Here is a 9,253-nt window from a genome sequence, read left to right on the forward strand (position 1 = left end):
GGAGGGCAGCGCAGACCCTGGCGGTGGCGAGCCCCTCCCCGGAGGCGCCTGTGGAATGTCCAGAGCCGAGGTCTGCTCCTGGGATGAGGATGCCTAATCCTGGAGCTGCATTCCAGGATAAGGTAGTTGGGGGTGGGGTGGAGTGGGGGAGAGGCTGCACCGGGGGAGGGGCAGGAAAGAGGGCTATAAGGGCCGCAGCCGTGCGGGGCGGGAACCAGCCAAGCCATGGCGGAGGTCCCAGGAGCCCAACGCTCGGTTCTTGCTGGCGGCCCAGAGCCCCGGGATCCCTTGGACTGCTGGGCCTGTGCAGTGCTAGTAACGGCTCAGAATCTGTTGGTGGCTGTCTTCAATCTTCTCCTGCTGGCATTAGTCCTGGGGACCATCTTGCTACCCGCTGTCACCATGTTGGGCTTCGGCTTTCTCTGCCACTCTCAGGTAAGCATGGGCCCCAAGGGGTATGCGTGTGTGGTGATGGTAATGGGGTGTCTGAGCTACAACTTCCCGACCTGGGATGTTTCCCTCAGGGGCAGAGTGTGACCCAGAGTCTGACGTCTCTTATCTGCACAGTTCCTGCGCTCCCAGGCACCCCCTTGCACCGCCCATCTGAGGGACCCAGGCTTCACCGCCCTGTTGGTCACTGGATTCCTGCTGCTGGTACCGCTGCTTGTGCTTGCCTTGGCCACCTACCGCCGCCTCTGCCTGCGTCTCCGCCTAGCCGACTGCCTAGTACCCTACAGCCGTGCCCTCTACAGGCGCCGGCGCATCCCACAGCCGAAGCAAATCCCGGCCTCACCAGGGTCCCGAGCTGTTCCCACACCGGGAAAGGTTTGGGTTTGAGGTGCGTTGAGTCAAGAATTCTGTCGATTGTCCTCCTCCTGGACGCGGAAGGACTTGAAGCAAGCTCAGGGGTATTCTGCCTTATCCTGCTCCTTACCATTGCCCGAGTCAGGTTCTAGTATCCCTTTGATGGAACATCACTACCTGTGGATCCAATGCTGGCGAAAATTCCCATGCCCCAGAACATCTCACTTGAATCCTGAACGTTTGGGCTGGACCCTGCACATCTTCTCTCTCTCCCCTAGTGGAAATAGGAGAGCTGAACTTTGTGCCTTCCTTAGCTGGTGCAGCTCCTCTAATATTTACGGGACTGAGGGACAACGCTGGAGAAGGAACCATCACAAATAATAAAGAATTTATGAAATAAATGTGCTCTGTGAATACAGGGGTGGCTTATATACAGTAGTCCCTGCCCAGGGCTCAGGAGTAGGAAACAAATCCCTGAGACTACAAATAGGCAGACCAGAGCATCCTCCAGCATCCTGCCTTTCCTTATCGCCTTAGTCCGTTCTTCCTGGTTAGACCCCAGAGTTCTGACCCTGACCCCAAAGCCACTTCTCCATTAATAGCGCGGAGGGGGGCCTTGCTTCAGCTGCCTACCCAGCTCTCCTTGGGGACCCGAGCCCGTTCTCTGACCCCAGCTTAAAGGAACTAAGTGTTGCCAGGCCGGGGTGGGAAACAATGGGTCTTCCGGAGCAGGATGACACCCCCTCCTGCTACAATCTGAAGCAGCCGCGTGGGAGGGAAGATGGAGGGGCCCACCCTAGGGCTTGTTGCCTTAAAACTCTTGAGCTCCCTTGGTACTCCCTGGGCATTAGGTTGAGAGGGAGGGTTGAGGAAGCCCCTGAACTTAGATAAACCTCTAAGGGTTATCGTTGCCCTGACATCGGACCTACACACAGACACGGGCCACTTTGGTCATAGGGTTTAATGGTCTCAAAGAGAAGTGCGATTGTGGTCAGAGATACGGGGCCCCCGCCAGGCTCTCCCTTTGGACTTCAATAGAAACGATGTGATGTCCTGGTACCATGGCCAGACCCAGCACACGGGGTTCTCCCGCAGAAAATGAATCTGGAAAAAAAGGTCAGAGCATCAGAACGGCAGGCAAGCATCGATCTCGCCCCGGAATACGAGGGGTGCAGTAAGGCCCGCAAAAGAAAGCCTTGCGGTGAGTTTACGCCGCATTCCCGAGGAGGTGTGTATTCCCTGGACACTGACCAGACGGCTTGAGGAACTCCTGCGCAGAGCCCAGGATGACATTACAGTCGCGATCAGTGCACAGGAAGCAGCCGACTAGTGTCCTTCCATCTGTCATACGAATGCGCATGGTCTTGTTGAGCAATGCCTCTAGTTGCTGACGGGCACGCGCAGCCGGTGAGTCCTCCTGTTCCCCGTCAGAGTCCTGCTAGGGCAGGACACGAATTCAGACGCGCGTACGCTCGGCTGCACGCCCGTAGAACTACAGCTCCCAGCAGCCCCCGGGCTTCAGGTGGTGCCGCGTGGGCTGCTGGGAACTGCAGTTCTCTTTTCTGTCCTTTCCACCCCGTTCCCTTCCCCGCCCGATGTCGCGGCCCGACTGCTCCTCCAGAACCCACGCCCACGCTAACCCCGGCGCTGGAGCTGCTCTGACGCCGACTGCAACAGCCATTCTCCTCTCGTAGCAGCATGGTTGGCCCAGCTCCGGCCATTGGCCCTAGGACCTCCTCTGGGCCTTAAACTTCCTAACAGCGTTTTGGGTCGGGGATTTAGATCTCGCGAGTGCTCCCAAGCTCTTCCCTTTCGTGAGATCACAACTCCTCCGCCGTCTCCTGGTCCGCCACTCCAGAGATCTCGCGAGAGTTTATTTCAGCCCGGGCTTATAGACGCCTACCAGGCTATTTCAAGAATATCGCGAGAACGTTACCTGAAATTTCTTAACCATCCTTTAGAAATGTCTGAAATTTGAAAAGCCTCTAGTCTGGTCTCCGCACCGTCTAAGTAACTTATGTAGCCTAGACTCCGATACCAATCGGATCTTCATGTTCTCTAAGAAACTCAACAACATGCTCGGTGCCGGATCAAGAATGTTTCCGGTGAACACGGGCAGCCCAAACCCCGCCCTGCTGACGCAGGGTTTAACCTCAGTGGACGGTGGCCGGAAAAGGACAATGGTTTCCATGTTAGCGACAAACGCACTCCAGGCAGCTCTCTAACTTGATAGTTGGAAGACGGCTGAGGAGCGAGGAAGTAGTCAGAGAGAGCTGCTGCCCCTTATAGAACAGGAGCCATGCCGCGCCGGGGCCTAGTGGCCGGGCCAGACTTTGACTATTTTAACCGTCGGTACTTCACGCCTTCGGAAGTAGCGGAACACAACCAGCCCGAAGACCTGTGGGTGTCTTACCTGGGATATGTGTACAATCTAACGCCGCTTGCACAGGAGTTTAAAGGTAAGGGGTACACGTGAGGGATGGACTGGGGAGCAGGTTTTGGCGCTTAGGTGACCGGCCTTTGACGGTCGCTGTTCCTTTTCAGGGAACCTACTGCTGAAACCCATCCTGGAAGTTGCAGGCCAGGACATTAGCCACTGGTTTGATCCGAAGACCAGGGACGTAAGTTCTGTTGGAATGTGGGGTTGGTGGAAGCGGCGCTGGAGAGCGGGGGAGGGGGGATAGGAGAGAGACGGCGGGAATAACCAGAACCCGACATAGTGACTGCTCCTATCCTCCTCTCTAAACTCTTCGCTTTTTAAAGATTCGCAAGCACATAGATCCGCTGACTGGTTGCTTGAGATACCGCACCCCGCGGGGTCGTTTCGTGCACGTCCCACCTCCTTTGCCTCGTTCAGACTGGGCTAATGATTTCGGGAAGCCCTGGTGGAAGGGGTCGAATTACCAGGTCGGGCGGCTGTCTGCCAAGACCCGGAACATCCGTATCATCAACACTCTTACGTCGCAGGAGCACACACTGCAGGTGAGACCTGGTGCCTGGGGACAGGCTAAGTGGGAACCAGAAATCATTTCTGGAAGCTGTGTTTTCTTCCTTTCACAGTACCATGACAGAGGAAAGCAAATGACCCAGCTTCCCAGGGTTGGCAATTCTAGGAGTATGTTTGGATTACAGCTACCACAGTCTCCTTCATAGGTCTAGGCCAGCATCTTAGTGATGGTGGTCCTTCGAAGGGCAGGTGTGCTGTTACAGACAGCAGTGATGGTGGTCCTTCTTAGGGCAGGTATGCTGTTACAGACAGCAGTGCTGGTGGTCTTTCGAAGGGCAGGTGTGCTGTTACAGACAGCAGTTGGACTTTTAGTCTACTCAGTCGCCAGTGAGGGACACTGGCTTTGACTCTATTGAGTCATTTGTTAGAAGTGATAGGACTCTGGTGTCTTGGTTGTATGCTGGAGCTTCAACTTTGATTCTCTGGGACTATGGGGTGTCTGAAGGGTGCTATCTGCTAATGGAGGCACTCTGATCCAAGCTATCTCATTTTGGGGGACCGATTCTCTTCTGGTATTCTCTCTAGTTTCCTTAGAGCAAATCCTAAAGGAGCTAGGCATAAAGGCCCTTCTCCTGGCCTTTGGAGAGTATGTGTTATGTACCATACAGAATTGTAGAGGTGAATACTTGTGTGTTCTCTAGGTGGGGGCTCTGGAATCAATGTGGGAAATCCTCCACCGCTATCTCCCCTATAATGCACATGCCGCCAGCTACACATGGAAATATAATGGGAAGAATCTGAACATGGATCATACCCTGGAAGAGAATGGGATCCGGGATGAAGACGACGAGTTTGACTCTCTTAACATGGATGGCACACTTCACACACCTGCAATACTGCTCTACTTCAACGATGACCTCACAGAGCTGTAGGAAAGGACATGTGTGTGCATGGAACTCAAGACATGTTTGAGTTTGCCTCTTTCTGTGCCTTGAGAAAAAGAGGTTTGGGTCTGTGAGGCCTGGGCCTAGACCTCTGTTGCCCCCTGGGAACTGGCCTGTGGTTCTTTCTGAAGTGTAAGAGCCCTTATCCCTAGCTCCTCTATGATTTGCTCAGAGAATATTGGTGGGAGGAATACTAGAGGAGAATTAATCCTTAGAAATGATAGGAAGAGAGCCACAGTCTCTCAGTTTGGAATGTGCAGAGGAGGTGGAGCTCAGGCAGAACTCTGATAGTAAGAGAAAACACACGGGCATGAAAGGATGGAAGATTTTTTTTTTTTTTTTTTGGCAAAGATGAGAACGAGATGTTTGCTGGAAGATGGGATTTACAAAGGCAGGATCCAGAAATTCCTATCACCAACTGTGGTTGGTGTGGTTGATTCTCTTTCTAAAGGTGGTTAGCAGTTGACAGCACAGGAAAAGTGAATGGCTGTCAGTTCATTCAGGATAGAAATTATGCTGAGAGTTTTATGCTTTTTAATACAGCTATCCTAGAAGGTGAATACTGGTAATGCTATGTCCTTAGTTTAGAAGGTTCAGGAGCACAGAACCACATTAGTAACCGAAGAGCCACAATGCGAATCCAGGCTCTTTTCCGTGTAAAGGGATATTCTCAGTAGCCTCACTCAATGCTAACATTTCTAATGGCTGCTCTCAACCCATGTGTTTGAAATGTCAGCTTGTCCTGTGATTGTTGCACAATGGGGAAATGTAGCCTATTGTGTAGTCAGCATTAACTCTGTTTGAAGGGAGTTGACTAGCAGAGCACTCTAGGGATAGAGGCAGGGAGGCTGAATTTCAGCCAAGCATTAGCTACTGAGGCTGCTTCTTTGTTAATATTATAGCACTTTCTGACTGTCCGGGGCAACAAGATAGATCTTTACTGACTCCAGGAGAAACCAGAATGGAGGAACGGCCCGTAAATCAGAACACTGTAGTGAGGGGTCCAAAAGGGAGCATGTTTCCCCTTTCACATTAACAGAAGGCAAGGAAGAGAAGGTTGACTTTGTAAGACGATGAGGGGGCTTGATGGGATCAGAGAGATGAGAGCTAAGGGAGGCAGACAACTCTCCTGGTGACTGGCTAGATTTGGTTCCCTTTATCCATAGCAGGTGAGGGGAATTAGGAATAACTGATAAATTGAACCAGGCACGGTGGCTTTAATCCTAGCACTGGGGAGGCAGAGGTAGGCAGATCTCTATGAGTTCAAGGCCAGCCTGGTCTACAGAGTTAGTTCTAGGACAGCCAGAGCTGTTACACAGTAAAATCGTTTCCAAACAACAACAACAACAAAAAAAAAACAAAAACAAGCAAAAAGAATAAGAGATGAATGGACTTCCCCACAGCAGTGAGCAAAAGTGAGTCAAGGAGACTGCCTCTTCCCAGGCTCGGTCTCCGGTTCCAGTGGAGGGTGATGTGACCTTCATGAGACCCTGGGTGGGTGCAGTGTTTTCTGAGAGGGTGACTGTGGGAAGCATGAACATGGTGGGACCAACCCTGTTGATTTCAGTGGTTTCTGAATCCACTGATGCTGAGGACTTTCACATAGTCCCCTGCAATCTAAAAATCCATACTCTGTTTGGATCAATCAGTTACAATGTCTAGTCAGCTCTGAACTGATATTTGTGTATTCTTGTTTGTTCTTTTAAGTCCTAAACTATTGGAGAACCAGAGCCATGTCGCTCCACCCATGGCATCCTCAGGGCATGCACATCTAGGATGCAGTCATTTTGCCCAAACTTGTTTCTTCCAGAGCATCCTGCTCCTACTTTTACCTGGGATGGGCTCTCACGTTCTAGCCACCTGCCTACTTCAGAACTTGTTAGAAATATGCTCCTTTCCCTGTATGTTCAAGCTCTCATCAATTCTGTCCCTAAAATCTTTGGAATCTGTTCTTTTGTCTAATAACCATCTTTATTTGTCTCAACTGCTAGGGAACTTCTAGCTTTCCATTGCCGCCTCGGCCTTAACAAACATAAACATCTGACTTTCTGCCTCAGATCTTCAGGGTGGTTCTCACACGTTTGGAATAAAGCTCTAAATTCAAGAAGCCTTGCATAAATCAGGCCTGCCTTGCACATGTCATCCTAGCAGCCCTTTGTCCCATGTTCTGCACACCCTGGGTGGCCTGATTATGAAGTCTCTTCTTGCAGCGGTCAACACAAATTGTTGTCAGTTCACCACTGCACGCCTCTGCTTTCCACCTTGATTATCCTAAACATTCCTTCCCTTTGCTTTTTGATCCCACCCCTCGCGAGTTGTTTTCTTAGCACTATGCATTTTTCAGTGTTCTTATTACCGCTATGAAACGATGTAGAATGGATGCAAATGACTGGCAGAAACCCCATTCACTGCTGTATTCTCACTACTGAGCACATAAGCTGCTGCTCAATAAATGTGACCAGATGAGCTCAGATCTGAAGGAATTCATCTGTCTGTAATAACTAGTGGTGTGACATTGGTCCTGAAGGCAAAGTAGGACTAAGATAGTAGGATGCCGGCCCTGTGCTTCAGTCTCCACCCTTTCACCAGACTCAAAATGACTGCAGACTTTGGCAGGGGAGATAGTTGGGGTTAGTCCACCTGTGATTTCCCCTATGGCCACCAGGTGGCTCTAATGACTAAGGAGTCAGGGAAGGAGAGAGGCGCTGTAAAACCCAACTTCAAAGAAGTTAGTATTGAGTCAGGACTGTGGTACCATTACCATGCACCTTTAATCCCATCACTGAGAGGCAGAGCATACAGATCTCTGGGAGTTCGAGGCCAGCCTGGTCTACAGAGCGAATTCCAGGACAGCCAAGGGCTGTTACACAGAAAAACCCTGCCGCAAAAAAATAAAATAAAAATACGACAGGTAGTGGTGGCACACACCTTTAATCCCAGCACTTGGGAGGCAGAGGTAGATTTATTTATGTGATTTCGAGGCCAGCCTGGTCTACAGTGAGTTTCTGGACAGCTAGGGTGGTTTTGTAGAAAAATAACCTATCTTGAAAAAACAAATAATAAAAGTAAAAGGAGTCACTAATGGGGCAGATGACTCAGTGGTTAAGAACACTGACTGCTCTTCTAGAGGACCAGGATTCCATTCCTAGCACCCACCTGGCGGCTAACAACCACCTGTCACTCCGGTGTCTAGATCTAGGGATCTGACATATGTCTGCTTCAGCCCTGCACACATGAGGTGTAGGCACACACAGAGATCTCCAAAGGTCGTTTATGGGATGAGATGAGCAGTGGACTTGAGTCGGTGTGTGTAGGGCTTGGGATGTAGTTCGGTGGTGCAGCATTTGTCGGGGTGGGTGGTGTAGGAGAAGGTCACATCCTGTTTTGTGATGTAGCTAGATCTAGTCCCCTTTAACCCTCACGGGGGAGGAGAATAGAGAGGAAGTGGACTCCCCTGCCAGTGGAGGGTAAAGTGACCTCCATGAGACACTGGGCTGGGCTGAAGTACTGAGTAGGCAGCCTTTGGGATTGTCTCACTATGCAATCCAGGCTGGCATCAAACTCCCAACCCTTCTGTCTCAGCCTCCTGAGTGCTGGGATTGCAGGAGTGTACCAGTGTGCCCAGTGTCTTAGGTCTCTACTGCTGTGAAAAACACTGACCACAGGCAGCCTGGGGAGGAAAGGGCGTATTTCAGCTGACAGCTGGAGTCCATCATGAAGGGAAGCCAGGGCAGGAACTCAGGGCTAGAAACTGGGGGTGGAGGTGGGAACTAAAGCTGAGGCCGTGGAGGAGTGCTGCTTACTGGCGTTTTCCTCATGGCTTGTTAGCCTTTTTTTTTTTTTTTTTTTTTTCTGCACGACAAGGTTTCTCTGTAGCTCCAGTTGTCCTGGAACTCGCTTTGTAAACCAAGCTGGCCTCAAACTCACGAGATCTGCCTGCTTCTGCCTCCCAAATGTTGGGATTAAAGGCGTGCACCTCTACCACCTGCAAGCCAGCTTTTTTTTTTTTTTGGTTTTTCGAGACAGGGTTTCTCTGTGGCTTTGGAGCCTGTCCTGGAACTAGTTCTGTAGACCAGGCTGGTCTCGAACTCACAGAGATCTGCCTGCCTCTGCCTCCCGAGTGCTGGGATTAAAGGCGTGCGCCACCACCGCCCGGCAAGCCAGCTTTTTTATACTACTCAGGACCACTGTCCCAGGTCCCACTCCCAGTGAACTGGGGCCTCCAACATCAATTATTCATTACAAAATGTCCTACGGACTTGCCTATGGCATTCTCTAAACTCAGGCTCCTCTCCCTCAGTAATTCTAGCTTGTGTCAAGATGACAAAAACAAGACAGCCAGAACACCCAGCTAGGCGTTTCTGTGGCACTAGAGGTACCCTAGAAACGATGGTGCAAAGTGAGGGAAGACCATTAACGTGGCAGCCGGGATAAGGTAGACAAGTGAGCTGTATTCACTTATTAATACTTGTTACTCATTTTGTTAGAGGCTTTCCAGTACCTGCTTTCTTGTTCTAGGAGAACAAGATATTTGACATGAGGCACATGTGACTAATGC

At 50.9% G+C, this 9,253-nt stretch overlaps 3 protein-coding genes across 5 annotated transcripts; 2 read left to right on the forward strand and 1 right to left on the reverse strand.

Annotated features, from left to right (window-relative positions):
* Nucleotides 1-180: 180 nt before the first annotated feature.
* Tmem88 (transmembrane protein 88) lies at nucleotides 181-1,206 on the forward strand. 2 transcript variants are annotated; one of them, XM_041664815.1, is made up of 2 exons: nucleotides 181-435; nucleotides 525-1,206. In XM_041664815.1, the coding sequence occupies exons 1-2, from the start codon at nucleotides 226-228 to the stop codon at nucleotides 954-956; spliced, it is 642 nt and encodes a 213-aa protein (XP_041520749.1). In that variant the 5' UTR covers nucleotides 181-225; the 3' UTR covers nucleotides 957-1,206. The 2 variants fall into 2 exon arrangements, with proteins under 2 accessions (XP_041520749.1, XP_041520750.1); XM_041664816.1 differs by having other exon boundaries at nucleotides 568-1,206.
* Nucleotides 1,207-1,750: 544 nt separating this feature from the next.
* Nucleotides 1,751-2,895, reverse strand: Naa38 (N-alpha-acetyltransferase 38, NatC auxiliary subunit). 2 transcript variants are annotated; one of them, XM_041664818.1, is made up of 3 exons: nucleotides 2,741-2,895; nucleotides 2,056-2,239; nucleotides 1,751-1,908 (listed from the first exon to the last, which is right to left on the reverse strand). In XM_041664818.1, the coding sequence occupies exons 1-3, from the start codon at nucleotides 2,756-2,758 to the stop codon at nucleotides 1,796-1,798; spliced, it is 315 nt and encodes a 104-aa protein (XP_041520752.1). In that variant the 5' UTR covers nucleotides 2,759-2,895; the 3' UTR covers nucleotides 1,751-1,795. The 2 variants fall into 2 exon arrangements, with proteins under 2 accessions (XP_041520752.1, XP_041520751.1); XM_041664817.1 differs by lacking the exon at nucleotides 2,741-2,895 and adding an exon at nucleotides 2,445-2,674.
* LOC121456554 (cytochrome b5 domain-containing protein 1) lies at nucleotides 2,893-7,166 on the forward strand. The gene is made up of 4 exons (XM_041664814.1): nucleotides 2,893-3,263; nucleotides 3,349-3,425; nucleotides 3,568-3,786; nucleotides 4,453-7,166. The coding sequence occupies exons 1-4, from the start codon at nucleotides 3,104-3,106 to the stop codon at nucleotides 4,681-4,683; spliced, it is 687 nt and encodes a 228-aa protein (XP_041520748.1). The 5' UTR covers nucleotides 2,893-3,103; the 3' UTR covers nucleotides 4,684-7,166.
* Nucleotides 7,167-9,253: the final 2,087 nt, after the last annotated feature.

Source organism: Microtus oregoni, unplaced genomic scaffold (assembly GCF_018167655.1).
Source record: "Microtus oregoni isolate MIOR12 unplaced genomic scaffold, Mior012 000015F_ref0000493, whole genome shotgun sequence".
Taxonomy (NCBI): domain Eukaryota; kingdom Metazoa; phylum Chordata; class Mammalia; order Rodentia; family Cricetidae; genus Microtus; species Microtus oregoni.

Coding starts and splice junctions, on each gene's coding strand:
- Tmem88 (XM_041664815.1), top strand. CDS start 226: ATGGCGGAGGTCCCAGGAGCCCAACGCTCGGTTCTTGCTGGCGGCCCA. Junction 436..524: donor GCTTTCTCTGCCACTCTCAG/GTAAGCATGGGC, acceptor TGTTTCCCTCAG/GGGCAGAGTGTGACCCAGAG.
- Naa38 (XM_041664817.1), bottom strand. CDS start 2,525: ATGGCCGGAGCTGGGCCAACCATGCTGCTACGAGAGGAGAATGGCTGT. Junction 2,240..2,444: donor AGAGCAGCTCCAGCGCCGGG/GTTAGCGTGGGC, acceptor CTGCCCTAGCAG/GACTCTGACGGGGAACAGGA. Junction 1,909..2,055: donor GGAGTTCCTCAAGCCGTCTG/GTCAGTGTCCAG, acceptor CTTTTTTTCCAG/ATTCATTTTCTGCGGGAGAA.
- LOC121456554 (XM_041664814.1), top strand. CDS start 3,104: ATGCCGCGCCGGGGCCTAGTGGCCGGGCCAGACTTTGACTATTTTAAC. Junction 3,264..3,348: donor GCTTGCACAGGAGTTTAAAG/GTAAGGGGTACA, acceptor GTTCCTTTTCAG/GGAACCTACTGCTGAAACCC. Junction 3,426..3,567: donor TTGATCCGAAGACCAGGGAC/GTAAGTTCTGTT, acceptor CGCTTTTTAAAG/ATTCGCAAGCACATAGATCC.